General features: G+C 44.2%; 2 protein-coding genes across 6 annotated transcripts in view; one reads left to right on the forward strand and one right to left on the reverse strand.

Moving 5' to 3' along the window:
- The window catches only part of itfg2 (integrin alpha FG-GAP repeat containing 2), an 86,601-nt gene extending 83,561 nt beyond the window's left edge, over positions 1 to 3,040 (reverse strand). For 2 of the 3 annotated variants that reach the window (XM_067999662.1, XM_067999663.1), the window contains exon 1: positions 2,836 to 3,040. In XM_067999662.1, coding sequence (XP_067855763.1) covers positions 2,836 to 2,964 — 129 coding nt within the window. In that variant the 5' untranslated portion in view covers positions 2,965 to 3,040. The remainder of the gene's footprint in view (positions 1 to 2,835) is intronic. The other variant, XM_067999661.1, reaches the window with a different exon arrangement.
- LOC137334741 (peptidyl-prolyl cis-trans isomerase FKBP4-like) overlaps positions 3,019 to 26,549 on the forward strand; it is a 35,531-nt gene continuing 12,000 nt past the window's right edge. For 2 of the 3 annotated variants that reach the window (XM_067999658.1, XM_067999659.1), the window contains exons 1-5: positions 3,019 to 3,128; positions 13,485 to 13,575; positions 15,997 to 16,141; positions 18,860 to 19,002; positions 22,246 to 22,366. In XM_067999658.1, the coding sequence (XP_067855759.1) occupies positions 3,034 to 3,128; positions 13,485 to 13,575; positions 15,997 to 16,141; positions 18,860 to 19,002; positions 22,246 to 22,366 (595 nt within the window). In that variant the 5' untranslated portion in view covers positions 3,019 to 3,033. Of the gene's footprint in view, positions 3,129 to 13,172; positions 13,300 to 13,484; positions 13,576 to 15,996; positions 16,142 to 18,859; positions 19,003 to 22,245; positions 22,367 to 26,549 lie in introns of those variants that run through there. The other variant, XM_067999660.1, reaches the window with a different exon arrangement.

The raw sequence follows: 26,549 nt of genomic DNA on the forward strand, positions 1-26,549 counted from the left end.
AATAAAGGGAGTCCCTGCCTATCCATGGTACAGTTCCTCCAAATAGATAGGTTCCCAGCCAGCCACTGGTACAAATCATGTAAATAAAAGGGGTTCCCGTCTGTCACTGCTACAGTTCCAGTAAATAAAAGGTGTCCCAGCCTGTCACTGGTACAGTTCCTGTAAATAGGTGTCCCGGCCTGTGACTGGTACAGTTCCTGTACATAAAGGGAGTCCTGACCTGTTGCTGGTACAGTTCCTGTAAAGAGAAGGGGTCTCCTCCTGTCACTGGTACAGATCCTGTAAACATAAGGGGTCCCCCCATCACTGGTACAGTTCCTGTAAAGAGAAGGGGTCTCCTCCTGTCACTGGTACAGATCCTGTAAACATAAGGGGTCCCCCCATCACTGGTACAGTTCCTGTAAATAGAAGGTGTCCCGGCCTGTCACTGCTACAATTCCTGTAAATAGAAGGATAGGAGGTGTCCTGGCCTGTCTCTTGGCCAGTTCCTGTAGATAGAGGGCGGAATCCGCATATCACTGGTGCAGTTCCTGGAAATAGTGGAGGTCCCAGCCTATCACTGGTACAGTTCCTGTAAATAGAGTGGTTCCCAGGCTGTCACTGCTACAGTTCCTGTAAATAGAAGGGATCCCCGCCTATCACTGCTACAGTTCCTGTAAATAGGTGACCCGGTCTGTCACTGGTACATTTCCTGTGAATAGAGGATTCTGCCTGTCATTAGTATAGTTCATGTAAATAAAAAGGAGGATCCAGCCTGTCACAGGTACATTCCTGTACATAGAGGGTGTCCTAGCCTGTCACTGTTGCAGTTCCTGTAAATAAAAGGGGTTACGCCCGTCACTGGTACAGTTCGTGTGAAATAAAGTGGGTCCCTGCCCATCACTGGTACACATCCTGTAAGTGGAGATGGTCCCGGCCTGTCACTGGTACAGTTCCAGTAAATTGATGGGACCCTGGTCTGTCACTGGTGCAGTTCCTGTAAACTGAAGGGACCCCGTCTATCGCTGGTACATTTCCTGTAAATAAAGGGGATCCCTGCCTGTCACTGGTACACTTCCTGTAAATAGAGGGGGTTCCGGCTGTCACTGGCACAGTTCCTGTAAATTGATGGGACCCCGGTCTGTCACTGATGCAGTTCCTATAAATGGAGGGTGTGCCAGCCAGTCACTGGTACAGTTCCTGTAAATAGTGAGGTTCCCAGCCTGTTACGGGTAAAGTTCCTGTAAATAGAGGGTGTCCCTGCCTGTCAATGGTACAGTTCCTGTAAATTGAAGGGACCCTGTCTATCGCTGGTACATTTCCTGTAAATAAAGGGGGTTCTGGCTGTCATTGTTACAGTTCCTGTAAATAGAACGGGCCGCCTCCAGTCACTGGTGCAGTTCCTGTAAATAGTGAGGTTCCCAACCTGCTACTGGTAAAGTTCCTGTAAATAGAGGGTGTCCCAGCCTGTCACCAGTACAGTTCCTGTAAATAAATGGGGTCCCCTGCTGTCACTGGTACAGTTTCTGTAAATAAATGGGGTCCCAGTCTGTCACTGGTACAGTTCCTGTAAATAGAGGGTGCGCCAGCCTGTCACTGCTACATTACCTGTAAATAGAAGGGGTCCCATCTGTCACTGGAACATTTCCTGCAAATAAAGGGGTTCCCTGCCTGTCACTGGTACACTTCTTGTAAATAGGATGGGTTCCGGCTGTCACTGGTTCGGTTCCTGATAAAAAAAAAGTGGTTCCACCTGTCACTGGTACAGTTCCTGTAAATAGAGGATTCTGCCTGTCATTAGTATAGTTCATGTAAATAAAAAGGAGGATCCAGCCTGTCACAGGTACATTCCTGTACATAGAGGGTGTCCCAGCCTGTCACTGGTGCAGTTCCTGTAAATAGAAGGGTTCCCGTCTGTCACTGGTACATTTCCCCTAAATGAAGGGGTTCACTGCCTGTTACTGGTACACTTCTTGTAAATAGGATGGGATCTGGCTGTTACTGGTACAGTTCCTGAAAAAAAAGTGGTTCCGCCTGTCACTGGTACAGTTCCTGTAAATAGAGAGGGTTCCACCTGTCACTAGTATAATTCATGTAAATAAAGATGAGGACCCGGCCTGTCACTGGTACATTCCTGTAAATAGAGGGTGTCTCAGCCTGTCATTAGTACAGTTCCTGTAAATAAATGGGGGTCCCCTTCTGTCACTGGTACAGTTCCTGTAAATAAATGGGGTCCCCTGCTGTCACTGGTACAGTTCCTGTAAATAAATGGGGTCCCTTGCTGTCACTGGTACAGTTTCTGTAAATAAAGGGGTTCGCTGCCTGTCATTGACACACTTCTTGTAAATAGAATGGGTTCCAGCTGTCACTGGTACAGTTCCTGAAAAAAAGTGGTTCTGCCTGTCACTAATACAGTTCCTGTAAATAAAGAGGACCCAAGCCTGTCACTAGTACAGTTCCTGTAAATAAAGAGGACCCGGCCTGTCACTGGTACATTCCTGTAAATAGAGAAGGTTCCAGCCTGTCACTGGTACAGTTCCTGTAAATAACGGGGTTCCGCCTGTCACTGGTACAGTTCCTGTAAATAACGGGGTCCCGCCTGTCACTAGTATAGTTCATGTAAATAAAGGAGGTCCCGGCCTGTCAAGGCTACAGATCCTGTAAATAAAGAGGGGGACCCAGTCTGTCACTAGTACAGATCCTGTTTAAAAAAAAGGAGTCCCAGCCTGTCACTGGTCCAGTTCCTATAATATAGGGGGTCCAGGCCTCTCACAGGTACAGTTCCTGTAGCTAAGTGTTGCTAATTCTCGGTCCAACGGTCTCCCAGGCCGCGTCAGGTAATGAGGACTCATTTACCCCGTCGTTGTCGGTGTCTCCCAGGCAGATGGCCTGTGTGAACAGGTTTCCGGTGAAATCCAGCGCCACTCTCTCCACGTAACTGACGGACCTCATAGCTCCGGGCAAAGTCCGCGGCGTTTGCTCCATCAAAGGCTCCGGCTCGACTCTGGTGCTCGAGCTCTGCTCAGCTCAGCACGGGAGATTCGAGCCGTTTCTATGGTTACAGCCGGCCACGCGCGACACCGTCAATCAGATTTTTACAGCACTACATCCGGCGTTGTGAATTACGGCAACTGTCCCAGCAAGTGCGGGTGAGGATTCTAATGTTAAGAGTGGTAGCAAAGGTGGATTGAGGGGTGTGGGAGGGTACAAGGCTGTTTTTTCGTGTATATGGAATTATGGAGAGGGATATGGTACTGTGGTCAGACTGGATAAAGAGCGCGCACATAGCTGAACGACCGATTCCTTAGAAAGCTAGGCGTAGGACAAAAAAAAATGGTGCTGATCTATAGAGTGAATGGCTAATTGCGGGAAAGTGGGGTTTGTGAGGAGCTGGTTGGGTAGATTCTTAAGAGGACCGGGGATAACGGGAACAAAGTCCAATGAAGGGTTGAGAATGTAGCGTCAGGGTGAATTGTTATTTGCCCCACGAGAAAAGGTTCAGGACAAGAATAACTATGTTGGGGTTGGCAGGTATCATGTCTTGTGTGCCAGTTTAAAAGCAGAGCCTGGCCCCCATGGAGGAAAGTAGGCGCCTCCCCTTGAGAGATGACACAACTGAAACTTACTGTTAGGCTTGGTCTTTCCAAATTATTTTTTAAAAAATTAACACATAATAAATCCAAAGGAGTGAACCCAGAGGGAATCGAATCAAATCAAAAATTCCACTAAGTGTCGACTGGTCACTAAAGGCAACCAGCAAACCCTTAGATACCACATGTTGCTGTTCAAGGGGCATTAGGTGTGAATTATGGTTTGAAAACTTGAAGTCTTGCCTGGTGATTTTGCACATTCTGGACCTGTGGATGAAGATTTGGCCAGGAAGAACCTACCAGAAGGTCCACCAATTTGCTTATCCTGCTCACAGAATGACCAAAAATAAATAGGGTGATGGGAAAGTGTGACCAAAAATATTTGTGAGATTGATCACTGTCCCACTCAATTGGTAACCCTGCCTGCAAGTTAAACAGTAGTGTGTAGGTGCCAAACTTGCAATGGCTACATCTGATGACTGTACAAGGTGGGGAAGCAGCAGTTTTTTTCTATTTGTGTGTTTTATGATTACATACAGCCATGAGCAATGCCTTGAATATAATTTTACAGCATTGTCTGCCAATGCAAATTACAGTAGCCCACACCTACGCTTAGAAGTGTTTATCTTTCTACTTGTATCCTAGCTGCAGGACATTGCCTTGCCAACGCTCATCAACATTTTTTTTGCCATAAATGACATATCATTAATAGCTGTATTTAGCAAAGACAAAGATCTTCTGTGGTGTTGCTCATAATTCAAAATTTAAAAAGAAATAAATTGAAGATAAAAGTAAAAGGGAGCTGTAGAACTTACAGAATCGTCACAAGGAGTCAAGGGGAATGAACCCTTGCCACTTCACATTGAGCACAGTTTGGATAGCTCTTTTAAAAACTTACCTGGTTGTTTTTCTTCTCTGTCTTCTTTCTTTTCTTCTCCCTGCTTTATTTTATGACTTCCCCTTTAGGTTTTTGTCTATTTTCTCCTTCCACTTTACTCATTTCCTCCTCCCTCTTTGCTCCTTTCATTTTGACTTAATTGCACATGCGATTAAACCCAGCAAACATTGCAATTCAAAATGCACATGGTGCAGAGTGGCAAAAAAGCAGCAATGATGTGCACTGAGCTCTTGTTCCACAAAGACAAAGGTACAGAAAATGTTGTAAACCAAGGCCCAGTTCAAGGATTAGAGCTCCAGAACAAAGCAGAAGGCAGGTTGAAGGCAAGGAGGCCTGTGTTGAAGAAAGTTTATTGGTAATATTGGAAAATGGAATAAGTTTTGTAATTTTTCAGAATTTTATTTTTGTATGTTATTTTGGAAATATATAGCAGAGTGGATATGGAGCCAACTTAGTTACTAAAATGGCTTTGAAAAAATATTCAGGAATGTGATTGGTTATTTTTCCATGAATAGGTGTTTTTCAGAGATGAAAAGGCAGTTTAAATGTTTTTGATCAGTTGCTTTTTACGAATGTTGCAATAACATTCTCAAAATTCTCTTCCCCCACCCCTACAGTTATGGTCCCTTTTCTTCCCTCCTCCCCTGAAGCAACTAACTTATTCTGGCATAGAGTTCCACAGCAGTCCTTCAGTATCATGTCCGTATGGCCAACCTTCGTATATGAGCCTGGCCAGTGAGTGTTCATAGTTTATTCAACAGTGGAGGCATTGCAGTCAAAACTAGTGCTGTCCACACCATTTTACAGCAGGGGTCACTGGAAAACAATAAGGAAAAACAACAACAACAACTTGCATTTATATAGCTCCTTTAACGTAATAAAACATCCTAAGGCGCTTCACAGGTGCGTTTTCAAACAAAATTTGACACCGAGCCACATAAGGAGGTATTAGGACAGGTATGGTCAAAGAGGTAGATTTTAAGGAGCGTCTTAAAGGAAGAGAGAGATAGAGAGGTTGAGAGGTTTAGGGAGGGAATTCCAGAGCTTGGGGCCTAGGCAGCTGAAGGTACGGCCGCCAATGGTGGAGCGATTAAAATCAATGATGCGCAATAGGCAAGAATTGGAGGAGTGCAGAGATCTCGGTGGATTTTTTTTTTATTCGTTCATGGGATGTGGGCGTCGCTGGCAAGGCCGGCATTTATTGCCCATCCCTAATTGCCCTTGAGAAGGTGGTGGTGGTGAGCTGCCTTCTTGAACCGCTGCAGTCCGTGTGGTGACGGTTCTCCCACAGTGCTGTTAGGAAGGGAGTTCCAGGATTTTGACCCAGCGACGATGAAGGAACGGCGATATATTTCCAAGTCGGGATGGTGTGTGACTTGGAGGGGAACGTGCAGGTGGTGTTGTTCCCATGTGCCTGCTGCTCTTGTCCTTCTAGGTGGTAGAGGTCGCGGGTTTGGGAGGTGCTGTCGAAGAAGCCTTGGCGAGTTGCTGCAGTGCATCCTGTGGATGGTACACACTGCAGCCACTGTGCGCCGGTGGTGAAGGGAGTGAATGTTTAGGGTGGTGGATGGGGTGCCAATCAAGCGGGCTGCTTTATCTTGGATGGTGTCGAGCTTCTTGAGTGTTGTTGGAGCTGCACTCATCCAAGCAAGTGGAGAGTATTCCATCACACTCCTGACTTGTGCCTTGTAGAAGGTGGAAAGGCTTTGGGGAGTCGGGAGGTGAGTCACCCGCCGCAGAATACCCAGCCTCTGACCTGCTCTCGTAGCCACGGTATTTATATGGCTGGTCCAGTTAAGTTTCTGGTCAATGGTGACCCCCAGGATGTTGATGGTGGGGGATTCGACAATGGTAATGCAGTTAAATGTCAAGGGGAGGTGGTTAGACTCTCTCTTGTTGGAGATGGTCATTGCCTGGCACTTATCTTGCACGAATGTTACTTGCCACTTATGAGCCCAAGCCTGGATGTTGTGCAGGTCTTGCTGCATGCGGGCTCGGACTGCTTCATTATCTGAGGGGTTGCTAATGGAACTGAACACTGTGCAGTCATCAGCGAACATCCCCATTTCTGACCTTATGATGGAGGGAAGGTCAATGATGAAGCAGCTGAAGATGGTTGGGCCTAGGACACTGCCCTGAGGAACTCCTGCAGCAATGTCCTGGGGCTGAGATGATTGGCCTCCAACAACCACTACCATCTTCCTTTGTGCTAGCTATTACTCCAGCCACTGGAGAGTTTTCCCCCTGATTCCCATTGACTTCAATTTTTCTAGGGCTCCTTGGTGCCACACTCGGTCAAATGCTGCATTAATGTCAAGGGCAGTGACTCTCACCTCACCTCTGGAATTCAGCTCTTTTGTCCATGTTTGAACCAAGGCTGCAATGAGGTCTGGAGCCGAGTGGTCCTGGCGGAACCCAAACTGAGCATCGGTGAGCAGGTTATTGGTGAATAAGTGCCGCTTGATAGCACTGTCGACGACACCTTCCATCACTTTGCTGATGATTGAGAGCAGACTGATGGGGTGGTAATTGGCCGGATTGGATTTGTCTTGCTTTTTGTGGACAGGACATACCTGGGCAATTTTCCACATTGTCAGGTAGATGCCAGTGTTGTAGCTGTACTGGAACAGCTTGGCTAGAGGCGCAGCTCGTTCTGGAGCACAAGTCTTCAGCACTACAGCTGGGATGTTGTCGGGGCCCATAGCCTTTGCTGTATCCAGTGCACTCAGCCGTTTCTTGATATCATGTGGAGTGAATTGAATTGGCTGAACACTGGCTTCTGTAATGGTGGGGGTATCGGGAGGAGGCCGAGATGGATCATCCACTCGGCACTTCTGGCTGAAGATGGTTGCAAACGCTTCAGCCTTGTCCTTTGCACTCACGTGCTGGACTCCGCCATCATTGAGGATGGGGATGTTTGCAGAGCCTCCTCCTCCCGTTAGTTGTTTAATTGTCCACCACCATTCACGACTGGATGTGGCAGGACTGCAGAGCTTTGATCTGATCAGTTGGTTGTGGAATCGCTTAGCTCTGTCTATAGCACGTTGCTTCCGCTGTTTAGCACGCATGTAGTCCTGAGTTGTAGCTTCACCAGGTTGGCACCTTATTTTTAGGTACGCCTGGTGCTGCTCCTGGCATGCTCTTCTACACTCCTCATTGAACCAGGGTTGATCCCCTGGCTTGTTGGTAATGGTAGAGTGAGGAATATGCCGGGCCATGAGGTTACAGATTAAAGTTGTAGGGGTTGTAGGGCTAGAGGAAATTACAGAGGTCGGGAGGGGTGAGGCCATGGATGGATTTGAAAACAAGGAGGAGAATTTTAAAATTGAAGCGTTTCCGGACCGGGAGTCCATGTAGGTCAGCGAGCACAGAAGAACGGAACTTGGTGCGAGTTAGGATACGGACAGCAGAGTTTTGGATGAGCTCAAGTTTATGGAGGGTGGAAGATGGGAGGCCAGCCAGGAGAGCATTGCAATAGGCCAGTCTAGAGGTAACAAAGGCACGGATGAGAGTTTCAGCAGCAGATAAGCTGAGGTAGGGGCGGAGACGGGCAATGTAACGGAGGTGGAAGTAGGTGGTCTTGGTGGTGGAGCGGATATGTGGTCGGAAGCTCATCTCAGTCAAATAGAATGCCAAGGTTGCAAACAGTCTGGTTCAGCCACAGACAGTGGCAGGGAGAGGGATGGAGTCGGTGGCTAGGAAAGGGAGTTTGCAGCGGGGACCAAAGACAATGGCTTCAGTCTTCCCAATGTTTAGTTGGAGGAAATTTTTGCACAATCGGATATCAGACAAGCGATGTGACAAATGAGAGACAGTGAAGGGGTCAAGGGAAGTGGTTGTGAGGTAGAGCTGGGTGTGTCAGCGTGCATGTTGAATCTGTTGTGTTTTTGGATGATTTCAAGGGGCAGCAGGTAGATGAGAAATAGGATAGGGCCATGGATAGATCCTTGTGGGATTCCAGAGGTAACAGAGTGGAAAGAGAAACCTTTGCAGGTGATGCTGCAGCTACCACTGGATAGATAAGAATGGAACCAGGCGAACACTGTCCCACCCAGCCAGACGACGGAGGACGCTTGCTGACTCTTTTCCACTCTTCCGCAGCTTGCATTCAATGTCCAACGGGAATGTCTGCACGTCTACACCAACAGAGATTTGCTGGCTAAGCACAGGCTCGGAATTGAACATGGGACCTTCCTGTTCCATATAGCTCAGTCGGATAGTACATGATGCATTTACCCACTGAACCATTGTAGAAAGCTTGTTCCTTTGCTTAATATGTCCTCGAACTGTGAGATTTTCTATTTTAATCCTAAAGATAGAGGTCAGTCTTTGTTGGTTGCTGTAGAATGTCACAAGGTGTCAGTGGGTTTCAAAGATTATGTTTTTTTCCATGCATTTATTTTCCCCCCAACCTTTATATTTGGAACTGGGCAAGAAGTCATTTGAATAGAATGGAAGTGAATTGTATGTGAATGGATTGGGAAATAAAATCACAAAATGCACGAAATGAGGTTCAACATCTGAAAAGTTAATCCATCTATTCTCTTCAGATAGTGAAAGACCTACTATCATTTTACTTGCATTTTCTTTATTTCATATTTTTAGTATTTGCTGTTTGTTTTTAATTCTGTGGTTTTGGAATTGATAAAGCTTACATGTGATGATAGGCTTTCCTTGCTTTGGGGTTGTGAGAAAGAGGTGAATAAATGCTCTGTTCTGTTTGGAAGTGTTTATGATGTACTATGCAATCACTTTCTGGAGAAGAGACAAAACAAAAGGCAAAGGTACAGAAAATGTTGTAAACCAAGGCACAGTTCAAGGATCAAAGCCCCAGAACAAAGCAGAAGGCAGGTTGAAGGCCTGTGTTGATGAAAATGTAGAAGTTTATTATTAAGTCGGTATTTGTGTATAGTGCTGAGAGCTGGACCCTGATGAGGGCATGAAAGCAGATGAGGCTTCATTTTAACATCACATCCAAAAGACAGCACTTAAGAGTACTGCACTGAAGTGTCAGCCTAGATTGTGTGCTCAAATCTTGGAGTGGGACTTGAACGCATAATCTTCTGATTCTCAGGTGAGATTTGAGGTCCCTTCATCACTGACTCCCCAACCAAATGAAATGGTCTTTCCTTATTCACCCTATTAGGTGTCAGCCTTGGCTCAATGGTAGCACTTTCACATGAAGAGTTCAATTGAAGGAACAAACTTTCATTTATATAGCACCTTTCTGAACCTCAGGGCATTTCAAAGCAGTTTACACAAAACGAAGTACTTGTGATGTGTAGTCATGTTGTAATATAGGGAGACATGGTAGCTAATTGGCACACAGCAAGATCCCACAAACACTGACCAGATCATCTGTTTTAGTGATGTTGGTTTTAAAAACCTCTTAAGTTTCTTCTTGGCATTCTCTGCTCCAGTGGAAATAGCCTCAGCATCTCCAGTCTCTCCAACTATATAGTTTCCTATCCTTGTCATCATGCTGGTGAATCTACGTTGTATCTTCTCTGACGTTAATGACCTTTCCAAAACTGCATACATTACTTCAACCGTGGACTAACCATTACCTTGTATACATTTATCATCACCTCTTTACTCTTGTACTCTGCACCCCTATTTATAAAACCCCAAATACTAGTGGCCTTTTTAATGGATTTATCACCCACAGTTGCACCTTCAGAGAATTGTGTAATTTTTTATTCGTTCATGGGAGGTGGGCGTCGCTGGTGAGGCCGGCATTTATTGCCCATCCCGAATTGCCCTTGAGAAGGTGGTGGTGAGCCGCCGCCTTGAACCGCTGCAGTCCGTGTGGTGAAGGTTCTCCCACAGTGTTGTTAGGAAGGGAGTTCCAGGATTTTGACCCAGCGACAATGAAGGAACGGTGCTGTCGAAGAAGCCTTGGCGAGTTACTGCAGTGCATCTTGTGGATGGTACACACTGCAGCCACTGTGCACCGGTGGTGAAGGGAGTGAATGTTTAGGGTGGTGGATGGGGTGCCAATCAAGCGGGCTGCTTTGTCCTGGATGGTGTTGAGCTTCTTGAGTGTTGTTGGAGCTGTACTCATCCAGGCAAGTGGAGAGTATTCCATCACACTCTTGACTTGTGCCTTGTAGATGATGAAAAGGCTTTGGGGAGTCAGGAGGTGAGTCACTCGCCACAGAATACCCAGCCTCTGACCTGCTCTCGTAGCCACAGTATTTATATGGCTGGTCCAGTTAAGTTTCTGGTCAATGGTGACCCGCAGGATGTTGATGGTGGGGGATTCGGCGATGGTAATGCCGTTGAATGTCAAGGGGAGGTGGTTAGACTCTCTCTTGTTGGAGATGGTCATTGCCTGGCACTTATCTTGCGTGAATGTTACTTGCCACTTATCAGTCCAAGCCTGGATGTTGGCCAAGTTCCGCACCCATGAGGACGGCCTCAACCGGGAACTTGGGTTCATGTCACGCTACATGTATCCCCACCAGTGAAAAAAAGTTATCTGTTTTTAATACAACTGGTCATTCTCTCTTTCTCTGTCTTTGTTATCTGACCCCTTGCGTATTCAGTATTCTTGGATGTAATGTGCCCCTGACTAACCTGTCCGAACACCATCCACTCCTTTGATTGCTGTGATTATCTCTCTGCCGAGGTGTGATAACAGACAGTTGGAAAGATTTCTGTAATTGTTCTCTGACTGAATATGCGGTGCCTTTATGGAACCCTTCACTCATCTGACGAAGGAGCAAAGCTCCGAAAGCTTGTGATTTCAAATAAAGCTGTTGGACTATAACCTGGTGTTGTCCGACTCTGTACATTTCAGAGGGCAATTAAGAATCAACCAGATTGTTGTGGGTCTGGAGTCACATATAGGCCAGACCGGGTAAGGACGGCAGGTTTCCTCCCCTAAAGGACATTAGTGAACCAGATGGGTTTTTACGACAATCCGGTAGTTTCATGGCCACCATTACTGATACTAGTATTTTAATTCCAGATTTTATTTAATTAATTTAATTAAATTTATTGAATTTAAATTCCCCAGCTGCCGTGGCGGGATTTGAACTCATAACTCTGGATTATTAGTCCAGTAACATAACCACTATGCTACCGTACCCTACCTTAAACCCCTATGTTCCCCTGTTCATCCACACCCTTCACTTTCCTTTGAGTGCATTCTCCCGTTACTTATTTTTCTTCCCAAAATGTATTATTTTTCATCCACATTAGATTACATGTCACCTTTCTGCTCATTTTGCTAATCCATATCCTCCTGAAGTCTTTTACAGTCCTCCTCACTGTTTACCAAAACAATACTTTTCTGTCATTAGCAGATTTCAATATTTTGGTCCCTGTGGCCAAGTCCAAATCATTTATATATACCAAGGACAAAAGTGGACACAACACTGACCCACAGGGCTACACCACTTCTAACCATTCTGCGACCTGAGAAACACCCATTAATCCTAAAACTTTGTTTTGTGTCAGTAACCATCTTTGAATTCATGTTGCTGTGTGTCCTCTTATACCATGTACCTGAATTTTTGTAAAAAGTCTCCTGCTAACACCTTATCGGACATCTGAAAATCTATACACACATCTGCATTCCTTTTATTTATTCAGTCATTTCTTCAAAAAAAAACCTAATTTTTCAAAGACAACTTGCCGTTAAAATATCCACCCTGGCCGATTTTGATTAACCTATGTATTTCTAAATGCTCACAAATCATGAATTATAAGAGGATCCCTTGGAAAGCAATTGAATGGCTAGCAAATGAGAAAAAGACCACATAGAAGACCAAAGCCACAATGTTTGGACCGTACTGAGAATCTGAATGGAAGAGCAGAAGTTGCAGGAGCTAACATCAGGCAGAGCACAATGACTAGGTTTTGATATTTATTGACAGCCTGATTATGACAATTATGGCCATCTATCACTTTGCCTCAAGCAAACATGAGGTAATGCTACCCAAACCACATTATAGCCTTACAAACCGCCACAACTAAGGACACCAGTTATCACAATGGTGAGGAATCAGCTCAGGACCAGGATAACACAATGGCCACCAGTGTGAACACAATAAATTGCTAACCCAAAACTAAGATTCAAAAGTTAATTGAATAGTGAGCAGTCTATCCAGGAAGCACTCTCATATTAACACCATAGTGACAGTTCAGTCAACCAGGACACCACTAAGAAAGGCCTAGAAGTAGGCCATCTGTCTTCATTTTCTGCAGTGACTGGTAGGGAGGACAAAGGACCTGTAAACTAAAGCACTATTTTGCAATTAATTGTGCATAACACTTCAAACTTGATTATAATTCAGCTGCAGAAAAATATTTACACTTTATCAGGTCACAATCAAGTACAAAAAGATGCTGCTTTGCAAATTGCAGATACGGAGATTGAGTGTCTTATACACCTATACAGTTCTTCGCACTATTTTTGTTTCAGATTGTCAGCACGGCAGTTTCATTTTGCTTTTTGTTTATCAAAAAGGGAGTGGGGGCGGGAGCAAAACAATGGAATCAAGACTGCAAACCACGCTTCAAAGCACACAACTCAGTGTATCAAAGTGACCCATGTAGAAACTGGTCTTTTTCCCCCCACCAAAGAGACTAACAGACCACGTCATGGGGTGGGTGGGGGCTCACCAACGCTGAGATTTATAATAGAGAAGGAGATAGAATGCGGCCTGGAGTTAGACATGGTTTGTTTTGGATTTAAGTCAAGGATTGGATTGAGTCTGAAGGTGAATGAGTTCTCCAGCCGGAGACGAGGAATATTTGGTTGGCAGTTTAATCCGCAGTACAGTATTTTCCAGAGCGAGAGAGCCATGTGCTAGAGGCAGGCAGGTAGGCGTATCTTTTTGCAGCGTTTTTTTTCTCTCTGGAAAGTTCTGTGACCCGCCTCCCATTATCACACTCGCAAACCGTCGAGAGTTTCGGTAACGTTCAGGCTGCCTGCAGAAATTCCGCATATTATAACTGTCCCTGTATCTAAACAAAAATCTCTTTCTGAAATATTCTGTTGTGATCAGAACGATGACTGCAGGAGAAGAGAAGTTCGAGCAGCAGATCCCTATCGAGGGCGAGGATATCAGTCCTAAGAAAGATGGAGGAGTTCTGAAGGTAAGAGCCGGACTAAGCAGCCAACAATCCAACTGCTCAAATAATTGGGGGGGAAATCGAAGTTAACTTATAAATCCTCACCAGCTTTGACCAAAAATCACGTCTGAACATCGCTTTTTTTAAGAAAGCAACATATAGCAGGAAATTATCTTTAGGTCACCATATACACGCGGTACCTTAAGTGTTTCCATCTAAACCACGAAAGCATGAGGTATATTTCAGGCCAATTTGCCAGTGTTTATAAAATGGTTGATCCAAGCGTATGGAATTGGATGCAGTGATATTAATGAGCTGCCTCACACCCTGATATTGACTTGTAATTAATTATACGCCGTCTTCCACTACATTTTCCTCCGGGTCCCAGGGCGGGTTTGCATTTGGTGTTGAGCTGGTTAAATGGCAGGAAGGTGCCGTTGCAGAGCGTTGAACATGATCTCCAACTAGAATATTGTGTGGGGTCTCAGCTCCAGTGGTCCAATTCCATCCAGGCACCTTCCTTCTGCACCAATCCCCCTTGCACCACATTGCAGATACCGGCAGCGCTCTCCAGAATGTTCCATACAGTAACCGACCACTGAATGCAACAGAGTTTACCGTAGGCTTCTCACAGGTCCTAGCGCCTTTTGTCGATCAACTATTTCTCTTACCATTTCGTCCCCACACGAATCACTGGATTCCCGCTTGCTATACCTTTTATCTCAGAGAGTGAAAGGATTTTTTTAAAAATTAAACATCACAATGAAATTTAACACATTTTAGTACAGTGGTGGGTTTTGGAACCAAGAAACAAGCTGAACCAGTTGATCTGGATTGCAGCATCAGGTGATCAAACTTGATATTTAGGTTGAAGGATGAAGGGAGGGAACCACGAGTTCAACAAGCTGTCACAGGCCTGAAACCTTTATATGGTGATCTCCCTACACCTTAATTTTTAAAAATTAAGAACTTCCTTTATTCCTACTGCCCCAGATGTTCATCTAAGGCAATGTGCAATGTAATGGAATAGTTTCCCAGTTCAGGTACCGGGTGTCTGCAAAATCCCAGATTAGGTTAGATATAGGCTAAAGCTGTATCTATACTGTCGCAACAATCCCAGATCACAGACAAGGGAAGTGTATGCTTGAAAAATTATTTTAAACAATTTTTCAAAACAACAAGGATTGCAACCATCTCCAAACTGGGGTCTGCATATTCATGCCCTCAATACTTTATATGATGAGTTCCTGAAGTCAGTTGTTTTGGTGTGGAAAGATGCCCTCATAGAATGTTATAGCACAGAAATGGGCTATTTGGCTGATTAGGTCTGTGCCAGTGCTGTCTATGTGAGACACCTATTCTAATTCCACTTGTTTGCTCACTTCCATTACACTTCAGTATTGCTTTTTTCAGTTACCTATCTGATTCCCTTTATGAAAAAAATGGACTCCTGACTTTGCTTCAACAACTTTTTCCCCATTTAATTCTTTTTTTGATTTTTCTTGTTACATATATCACTACCTTATAACCATTCATAAACTTGAAGACCTCTATCAGGTCATTCCTTAAGCTTCTCAGCATTAGGAAAAACTGATTTCTCAAGTTTCTCTTCCTAACTGTAATCTAATTCCTGGTAATATCCTAATGAATTTATGCTGCACTTTTTTCATTTTATATGCCTTGGGAGCATAATGCAGAAGAGTCATCCTGAACAGTTCTTGTCTCCTAGAGTCTAAGAACTGATCTAACACAAGAAAGGGCGAAGAGAAAAAATATCCAATGGTTATCAGTGGAAGAATTTAGCCAGTATAAGTGGGCAAAATGTATGGCACTAAGTGGTACAGTGGGTTAGTACACTGTCCTTTCACCTTTTCGAACCCAGATTGATGAGCTGAAAATCAACTCTCTGCTAGGTGTAAGGATCCAGTGCAAAATGTGTTTAGGCAATCTCAACCAAGTTAAAGCAGGTTCCACAGTGCAAAACTGCCTGTGATTCCACAATATTGGGTAATCCAATAAGGATGGCTTGTATGAGAAATGAAAATGGAACAATAAGAGTTCTGATTAGCGCAGTCAGGTCAGTGTGGAGAGAGCTTTACTCTATCGAACCCATGCTATAGGAGTGCTTAACAATGACTCTGGATGTCTAAAATTTTTTAAATGTTCCGTTCCTGAAGATTGCCATCCTTACTTTGACAGGCTCAAAAATTTGACCAAAGTTATTGTCCCTTTTTGTTGTGACATACAAGATCTGATAGCAGAGAATAATAGGAGAATGAGAAAAACTTAGAGTAAGCAGATACAGTCTTAAAAGATTTTTATTAGGTTGCAGTTAAAATCCTTCAATGACTTTTCAACTTGGTCATTTATAACTTTAGATTACTTGTGCCCTTAATCCTAAAAACATATTTAACCATTAATCTTTCCCTTCCTTCCCCTTCACAGCTGGTAAAAAAGGAAGGCACCGGTGATGAGACCCCAATGACAGGAGATAAGGTCTCTGTCCACTACACTGGAGTGCTGTTAGATGGAACTAAGTTTGACTCAAGCAGAGACCGAGATGATTATTTCACATTTGACCTTGGCAAAGGTAAAATTCTTTTGATAGAAGTGTTACTTGAATTTTCCTACATTTTGAAAGCACGGCCCGAAATTCCCTCTGAGCTGCTCCACTCCATTGCTGTAACTTCACCGGAAATGCATTGGAGACCCCACTTACACACGTAAATGGGGTTTCAGCCGCACCTCGGACACAGTTTATTTCTGGAAATAAAAAACTGGTATCAGTAAAATGACCATGAAGCTGGCAGATTGTTGTAAAAACCCAATGGGTTCACAAATGTCTTTTAGGAAAGGAAACTTGCTGTTCTTACCCATTCTGGTCTATATGTGATTGCAGTGTCACACCAATGTCGTTACTCTTAACTGCTCTCTGAAGTGGCCTAGCAAGCCCTTCAGCTGTATCACCACCTTCTCATGGCAACTAGGAATGGGCAACAAATGCCAGCGACGCCCACATCCCAAAAATAAAAAAAGATGTTACAGGAATTTGCGGGAGAGGAACAATTTTGGGCCCATTGATCCCTGGTAGTATCAGGCATTTCATAAGATGTTGCAGCACCAAAACACAGGTTTTTTTGCCACAAGAGGTGGCTAATGGGCCGATGCAATGCAACACTGGTTGGTAAAATGTAGATATTGCATTAATTCCATTTAGTCCACTGGTCCCAATTGTTTGATAGATAGTTTATGGATCTAATGGCCCTGGACTTGGGTATACAGGGAATAATTTCAAAGTTTTCACATGACACAAAACTCGGAAATGTAGTAAGTGAGGGGGATAGTAAGGAGGACATAGACAGACTGGTGAAATGGGCAGACACACGGCAGATGAAATTTAATGCTAAGAAGTATGAAGTGATGCATTTTGGTAGGAAGAATGAGGAGAGGCAATGTAAACGAAATGGTACAATTTTAAAGGGGGTGCAGAAACAGAGCAGCCTGGGGGTGTATGTACACAAATCTTTGAAGGTGGCAGGGCAAGTTGAGAAGGCTGTTAAAAAAGCTACTGGATCCTTGGCTTTATAAACAGAGGCATAGAATACAAAAGCAAGGAAGTTATGCTAAACCTTTATAAATCACTGGTTAGGCCCCAGCTGGAATATTGTGTCCAATTCTGGGCACCACACTTTAGGAAGGATGTCAAGGCCTTAGAACGGGTGCAGATGAGATTTACTAGAATGGTACCAGGGATGAGGGACTTCAGTTTCTTGGAGAGACTAGAGAAGCTGGGGTTGTTCTCCTTAGAGCATAGAAGGTTATGGGGTGATTTTAATAGAGGTGTTCAAAATCACAAATGGTTTTGATAGAGTAAATGAGGAGAAATTGTTTCCAGTGGCAGAAGGGCGGGTAACCAGAGGACACAGATTTAAGGTAATTGGCAAAAGAACCAAGAGGCGAGATGAGAACTTTTTTACTCAGCGACTTGTTATGAATCTGGAATGCACTGCCTGAAAGGGTGCTGGAAGCAGTTTCAATAATAACTTTCAAAAGGGAATTGGATAAATACTTGACAAGGGAAAAATTGCAGGGCTATAGGGAAAGGGCAGGAGAGTGGGACTAATTGGATAGCTCTTACAAAGAGTCGGCCCAGGCACAATGGGTTGAATGGCCTCCTGCGCTGTATCATTCCATGATTCTATCTACTATCCTAAGGGAACAAGTGCTTGAGTTCAAATCAGTAGAGTTTATATATCAATCCCGATCTTGCTGTTTAAATAATGATTATTGTTTTTGATTACAACCCAAATCTCTTGTTCAATTACTGATCCAAACTGCATTACGCAGGAAAGTGCCATATAGAGGCTGTGGCATCTCCAAATGGGCAGGGGAGAATTGGAGGGCAAAGTCACCTCTGGGTATTCTTCACAGCCTTTTGCCAGCCAGTTAAAGGGAATGTGTTGCAGACTAGATATAGGCTGTGTGCAAGATTGTTAAAATACCTTTTTATTTAACCTTTGCTGTAGTTGATCCAGAAGTTCTTGATGAGGCAATAGCATCTGACTAATGCAGAGTTTGGTGAAGCTTTGCGCTCCTCAAGGGAAGGGATGCTGATTCTGTGGAATAAACACTTTGTGTCCCTAGCGTTGTCATCAAATTCTGAGGGTGTCTCGTAGCATGAGTTAGAAGCAAGTACAACATCTGCCTCTAAGCTTTTCCCTTAAGCACTTCCAGGTATAAATGCATTCAGCGCAGAGTAAACCTTACTGTACACTGCGTTGTTAAGCACTCTACATTACTGCAGCAATGTGTGTTAATCCATCTTCAGAAGTGTATACCATATTGTACCAATGCAATATTTTGTTTCCTGTACCAACAATATTTAAAGTCATTCTTTATGAATTAACCCAGAATTGTCGGCAGTCTTGTATTGTGAACACAAACTACTGGGAGCTAGATTGAGAATGTGCCCCCTCTTCGTTTCAGATGGGACCCTTGTGGTGTTAGAGACATTATACCTTCTTCATATCAATCTGGGCAGTATTCACACCAGATCCCAGAAGTGAAAATACAGTGTTAGAACCCACTGCGTCATCCAGTCCCCAGAAAGCTTATTTTTACATGTGTGATATTTTATTGAATCAAGTAAGGTGGCAGGCAGCCAGCTTGCATTGATATTGATTCCCATGTGACACAACATTGCTGCCCCCCACCCAAGAGTCTACTTGGACTGAAGTTGCTTCATTGTTTCTTTTAAGATTGCACATTGACGAAAGGGTAAAGTAACCATTTTCTTCTTTTTGAACAGGGCAAGTTATTAAAGCATGGGACATTGCTGTGGCCACCATGAAGATCAATGAAGTCTGTCAGATCATCTGTAAACCAGAATACGCCTATGGCTCTGCTGGCAGCCCACCAAAAATTCCACCAAGCGCCACTCTCGTGTTTGAGGTACCCACTTTTTTTTTTAATTAACATTCTTTCTCTTACATCAGGGATGTTATCTAAATCTTCCATCACCATCCCTGGGTATGTCCTGTCCCACCGGCAGGACAGACCCACCAGAGGTGGCGATACAGTGATATACAGTCAGGAGGGCGTGGCCCTGGGAGTCCTCAACATTGACTCTGGACCCTCTGAAATCTCATGGCATCAGGTCAAACATGGGCAAGGAAACCTCCTGCTGATTACCACTAGATATAGGCTGTGTGCAAGATTGTTAAAATACCTTTTTATTTAACCTTTGCTGCAGTTGATCTAGAAGTTCTTGATGAGGCAATAGCATCAGCTGATGAATCAGTCCTTCTCCATGTTGCACACCACTTGGAGGAAGCACTGAGGGTAGCAAGGGCACAGAACGTACTCTGGGTTCGGGACTTCAATGTCCATCACCAAGAGTGGCTTGGTAGCACGGCTACTAACCGAGCTGGCCAAGTCCTAAAGGATATAGCTGCTAGACTGGGCCTGCGGCAGGTGGTGAGCGAACCAACACGAGGGAAAAACTTACTTGACCTCGTCCTCACCAATCTACCTGTCGCAGATGCATCTGTCCATGACAGTATTGGTAGGAGTGACCACCACACAGTCCTCGTGGAGACGAAGTTCCGTCTTCGCACTGAGGACACCATCGAACGTGTTGTGTGGCACTACCACCGTGCTAAATGGGATAGATTCAGGACAGATCTAGAGCTCAAAACTGGGCATCCATGAGGCACTGTGGGCCATCAGCAGCAGCAGAATTGTATTCCAGCATAATCTGTAACCTCATGGCCCGGCATATTCCTCACTCTACCATTACCAACAAGCCCGGGGATCAACCCTGGTTCAATGAGGAGTGTAGAAGAGCATGCCAGGAGCAGCACCAGGCGTACCTAAAAATGAGGTACCAACCTGGTGAAGCTACAACTCAGGACTACATGCATGCTAAACAGCGGAAGCAACATGCTATAGAAAGAGATAAGACATTCCACAACCAACGGATCAGATTAAAGCTCTGCAGTCCTGCCACGTCCAGTCGTGAATGGTGGTGGACAATTAAACAGCTGACGGGAGGAGGAGGCTCTGTAAACATCCCCATCCTCAACGATGGCGGAGTCCAGCACGTGAGTGCAGAAGACAAGGCTGAAGCGTTTGCAACCATCTTCAGCCAGAAGTGCCGAGTGGATGATCCATCTCGGCCACCTCCCGATATCCCCACCATCACAGAAGCCAGTTCAATTCACTCCACGTGATATCAAGAAACAGCTGAGTGCACTGGATACAGCAAAGGCTATGGGCCCTGACAACATCCCAGCTGTAGTGCTGAAGACTTGTGCTCCAGAACCAGCTGCGCCTCTAGCCAAGCTGTTCCAATACAGCTACAACACTGGCACTGTGGAAAATTGCCCAGGCATGTCCTGTCCACAAAAAGCAGGACAAATCCAATCTGGCCAATTACCGTCCCATCAGTCTACTGTCAATCATCAGCAAAGTGATGGAAGGTGTCGTCGACAGTGCTATCAAGCGGCACTTACTCATCAATAACCTACTCACCGATGCTCAGTTTGGGTTCCGCCAGGACCACTCGGCGCCAGACCTCATTACAGCCTTGGTCCAAAAATGGACAAAAGAGCTGAATTCCAGAGGTGATGTGAGAGTGACTGCCCTTGACGTCAAGGCAGCATTTGACTGAGTGTGGCACCAAGGAGCCCTAGTAAAATTGAAGTCAATGGGAATCAGTGGGAAAACTCTCCAGTGGCTGGAGTCATAGCTAGCACAAAGGAAGATGGTAGTGGTTGTTGGAGGCCAATCATCTCAGCCCCAGGACATTGCAGAAATGGGGATGTTCGCTGATGATTGCACAGTTTTCAGTTCCATTCGCAACCCCTCAGATAATGAAGCAGTCCGAGGCCACATGCAGCAAGACTTGGAAAACGTCCAGGCTTGGGCTGATAAGTGGCAAGTAACATTCGCGCCAGGCAATGACCATCTCCAACAAGAGAGAGTCTAACCGCCTCCCCTTGACATTCAATGGCATTACCATTGCCGAATCCCCTACCCTCAACATCCTGGGGGTCACCATTGACCAGAAACTTAACTGGACCAGCCATATAAATACTGTGGCTACGAGAGCAGGTCAGAGGCTGGGTATTCTGCGGCGAGTGACTCACCTCCTGACTCCCCAAAGCATTTCCACCATCTACAAGGCACAAGTCAGGAGTGTGATGGAATACTCTCCACTTGCCTGGATGAGTGCAGCTCCAACAACACTCAAAAAGCTCGACACCATCCACGACAAAGCAGCCAGCTTGGTTGGCACCCCATCCACCACCCTAAACATTCACTCCCTTCACCAACGGCACACAGTGGCTGCAGTGTGTACCATCCACAGGATGCACTGCAGCAACTCGCCAAGGCTTCTTCGACAGCACCTCCCAAACCCACGACCTCTATCACCTAGAAGGACAAGAGCAGCAGGTACATGGGAACAACACCACCTGCACGTTCCCCTCCAAGTCACGCACCATCCCGACTTGAAAATATATCGCCGTTCCTTCATCGTCGTTGGATCAAAATCTTGGAACTCCCTTCCTAACAGCACTGTGGGAGAACCTTCACCACACGGACTGCAGCGGTTCAAGAAGGCGGCTCACCACCACCTTCTCAAGGGCAATTAGGGATGGGCAATAAATGCCGGCCTCGCCAGCGACGCCCACATCCAATGAACGAATAAAAAAAATTTTTTGTACCTTGACTGCTTATTGCTAATTGTTGAAAGTTTGACTGTTTTCCTCTTTGAATTTGTGCATGTATTTGTAAAAGTTGTCAATTGTCTTACAGCATCATTGCTATGTGATTTAGCTGAGGGACAGCACATCACAGGGCAGACCAATTGCTGCATGACATATTGACTTGCACGTACAAGCTTTGGTCTTGTTGCTGCATGATCGACTGACCCAGTGACGGTTTATTTCTGGTGCTGTACAAGGTCTGTTTATGCCATAAGATATGCAGAGATGGGCGTTTTATTGTGTGTGTATGGTTGCATGTTCCATACTCTTGTATCAAGGAACAGACTCGGTGGGAAAGGGCAGTGGTCCGAGGGTGCCTAAAATAAAGAATATATCCTGAATTTCTGTTGAATTCTCCATGAAGATGACCTGGTATCTGATGATCAGATTTGAAACTATTTCAAATATTCTTCTCACTTTTAAGATTGAGCTTTTTGAAATCAAAGCAGAAGATCTGACAGAGTGTGAAGATGGTGGAATCATTCGCCGAATCCGAAAGAAGGGAGAAAGCTATTCCAAACCCAACGAGGGAGCTTCAGTTGAGAGTAAGAAACTACTTTTTACCTTTATAATTTCTTGCTGCTTTCTTTTCTTCTCTCTGTGCTTCATTTGAGCACCACAGTGAAAAGTTGGCGAAGGGGGGAAAGGATGACTCCTCCCAGGTAGTGAGGAGAAAAGCTGATCCATAGAGGAAAACTTAGTATCTATTTCTCCTTCGGATGATATCTGGAGAGTCACAAATAAGATGATCCCTTCTATTTCACAAGATCTTTACAGATGAGGACGGTAATTCGGCCCATCTTAATTCGTCCATCCAGGAAAATGCTACACTTCTCCCATTGTTGCATCTAGTTTTTTAAATGATTCTATCACTCTGCCTGAAAGTCCAATCCACATGTTGATTAGTGCCACAAGGCTATAGCAAAAACAAATAAAAGTACTAGGATGCATCAAATACAGAACAAAAAAAACAATCCTGTCCTTGTATAAGACCTTGGTTAGGCCTCATCTGCAATACTGTGTCTGGTTTTGATCCCCTCACATGGTGGGGGGTAGAGAGGCCCTAGAAAAGGTTCAGAGGAGGGCTACAAAATTGACTCATAGATTAGAGGCCCTTAGTTACAATGACAGGCCTAGAGCTGGTCTAATTTTCTCTGGAAAAGTGTAGACTGAGGAAATTGAATTGAGGTCTTTAAAATAATGAAAGGGTTAGATTTGGTCCATGTGGCTAGGCTATTTGAGTTAGGTAGGCTAAGGAGGACCAAGGGACATGAGTGTAAGTTACATAAGCATACAACTAGTTTAGGTATCAGGAGGTTTTTCTTTTCAGAGCGCCGTCGCCCTTTAGAACAAGTTGCCGGCTGTTGCAGTGAGTGCAGATTTGCTGCAAACATTCAAAAGCGAGCTTGAAGTTTCTAACTATATTTGACATCACAGTGTTCAAAATGTAATTGGAGTACTGGGGGTGGGGAGGTGTCTCCTGGAACTTGTTTGATCACCTTCAGGAGTCAGAGAGGAATTTTCTAGAATTCTCACCCCCCCCCCCCAATTGGCCTTTTTTGCCTCTCGCAGGAGATTGTGTGGCTGGCTGGGGTGGGTGGTGAGAGGTTCGTGGTTGTACCACAACAGTATGCTCGTCTTTTCTGTCCATCATTTTCGTATGATCATAATCACTCTGAGTGAAGAAGACGCTCCTGATAATGGTCCTAAAGTTACCTTTTACTAGTTTAAACCTGTGCGTCCCCTTGTCCTAGTCCCACAGTTTAATTTAACGTAGTATTCTGGATTAGTCTTTTTAATGCTATTTACTATTATATACCTCTATAAGCTTCAGAGGGACTCAGCTCCATTCTGTATTCCTTTGTTAGAAGTTTTGATTCTGCCATAGATATTCTCTCAGCTACAGCAATGCTGTAAATTCGTATAAATGTCTTGAGTTCAGTAGTGTGCATGTACGGCCTAACAACTGCACAAGAGCATAATCTATGGGGTATAACAATAGAACCCCCTTATGATCTGAACTGGATATTGTGTCTTCCGCACGTGCACTTCTCAAAGGTGGACAAGAAAACACTTAAGTGAGAGAAGGCCAGTTACAAATTGTTAAGCTGCTTTATTTTGCACACAGAAAATAGGCTTACAGAGTAACAGTTGCAAGCAAATTTTATAAACTTCACTCAATTTTCACTTGGCTCCTCGAAAAATTAGAAAAAAGTAAACCGTCCGCCCAATCCCTATTCATGGGCTGACTTTCTTGCTTTTGGCATTACATTTCTTTCCAGGCAGCTCCGAACTGCGAAAACTGTCCTCCTGCATCTTAGCTTCAAAGTCTAGGCCCAAGCCTGCACTTCAGCCTCCTATTTTAAAAGCCTGACTGACTGGTTGCCTTTGTATCTTATTTCCTTTTCCAGAAAGTGAAAGGGCAATGTCTTAAACTCCTTCCCTGTTCAGAGATTTTCTAGTAAGCTTCCTAACACCTAACCCAGTAAATTTTCAGCAGGTACCTCATGTTGCGTTTATATGAATAGAATTATCTCCACCATAATAGTTATAGTTGTCTTGTTAGGCAAAGTTGCTTAATATTCCTGTTCGTTATGGACAACAATAAGGATGGTTCGCTCATTAACACATCAACACACCCCATCTCCCGTCTCAGTAGCTGCAGCCTGTGGCTTTTTAGACATTTGCAAATTCGCTTGTATAAAGTCACGTAATCATAACTCATTTCCAGATCCTTTCCATGAAAAAAATGAAAAATCCTGAAACATAGCATCCATGTTCCCCATATTTTATTCTGTAGTCTTTTGTCTCGTGTGCCTTAAACCAGTTCCAAGCCAAGCGGGCAGCAGGCAATCTGCTCTTAGGCCTCTGCCTATGCTTTACTTGATGCACCCTATAGCGGGTACAGAAGAGCAGCTCGAGATGGCTCATTGATATTGATTGATCAATCTCCTTGAAGTATTAATTCTATAGCCTGTGAGCATACAGCATGGGTACTAAATTGCTTTTCCTGGAGGTCCACTTACCAAGTGTTAAGTGAGCTTGGGGTCAGTTAAGTCATCAAATGCATTGAAATCGCACTGGATGATAATGAATAATGACTGTATTAACGTTCTTGTGAAAAACTGATTTGCAGCATGAGTATATTCATAAACTTGCAGTAATTTGTCGGATTGAAACCGTACTGGGCAATATCAGTAAAGAATGTGTTAACTCATTTGTATGGCTTTTCTTTGCTCTTAAAGTTGTCAACCCATGTTTTGGGTTAATGCCTCAGTGAAATTTCATAAAAACACGTTACACATTTATTGCTGATGTCACATAGGGACACGAGTAGGACATACAGACTCTTGAGCCTGTTCCATTCAATTAGATCATGGCTGATCTGTACCTCAATTCCATTTACCCTCCTATGCTCCATATTCCTTGATATGCTTGCCTAACAAAAATCAATCAATCAATCTCAGTCCTAAAAATTTCAATTGACCCAGCATCCACAGCCTTTTGGAGCAGAGAGTTCCGGATTTCCATGACAGTTTGTATGAAAAAGTTCTTCCTGACTTCACTCCTAAATGGCTTAACTCTTAATTTTATTATGCTGCTTTGTTCTGGATTGCCCCACCAAAGGAAATAGTTCTCTGTATCTACCTTATCAACTCCCTTTATCATTCTAAAGACCTCGATTAGATCACCTCTCAGTCTTCTAAACTGAAGGGATTACAAATCAAGTCTAACGAACCTGGCCTCATAATTTAACCCTTTAAGCCCTGGTATCATTCTTGTGACTCTGCGCTGTACCCCCTCCAAGGCCAATTTATCTTTCTTGAGGCAGTGCAAAAAACTGAACACAGTACTCCAAATGGGATCTGACCACTGCTCTGTACAACTGAAGCTTCACTTCCTTACTTTTGTACTCCAAGCCCTTTGAGATAAAGGCCAACATGCTAGTGACCTCCTCAAAAAATTCAACTAGAATAGTCATACATGACCTTCCCTTCACAAATCTATGTGACTCTCTTTGATCAGCTCATACTTGTCCAAGTGCTCAGTCACTCTGGCTCCGATGGTTGATAGATTCCAGTAACTTCCCCACATCTGATGTTAAAACAACAGGTCTGCAGTTACCTGGTTTCTCCCTCCCCTTCTGAAATAACAGAATGACATTTGTAATTTTCCAATGCAAAGGCACAATTCCTGAATCTAGAGAGCTTTGGATAATTTGGACTAACAGATCTGCAATTTCCTCACATTTCTTTTAATACTCTGGGCTGGGAACCATCAGGTTCTAGAGATCTGTCTATCTTATTATCCCATTATTTTCTCTTACCATTTTTTTTATTTGTATTAAATTGACGAAGTTCCTCCCATTGACTTATTTTTAGGTTCCCTTGTACTGCTGGCATTTTGTCCTCTTTCTCCACTGTGAAAATGGATACAAAGTACTCATTTAACAAGTCTACCATTTCCTTATTGTCCCATTATAGTCTTGCTGGCTTCTGACTTAATAAGTCCACATTCCCCTTTAGCAGTTTCTTTCTCTTAACATAGTTATAAAAACTCTTGCTGTTAGCTTAGATATCCCTTGCAAGCTTTTAAAAATATTTCCTTTTGCACATCTTATTACTTGTCACCCAGCACAATTTCAAGCCAATAGTTTGCTGTAAGAGTAGAAATAACCTTGGGATGCAAATACAATCACTGCTCGATGGGTGAGAGTTCTTTTCAATG

Source organism: Heptranchias perlo, chromosome 18, assembly GCF_035084215.1.
Source record: "Heptranchias perlo isolate sHepPer1 chromosome 18, sHepPer1.hap1, whole genome shotgun sequence".
Taxonomy (NCBI): domain Eukaryota; kingdom Metazoa; phylum Chordata; class Chondrichthyes; order Hexanchiformes; family Hexanchidae; genus Heptranchias; species Heptranchias perlo.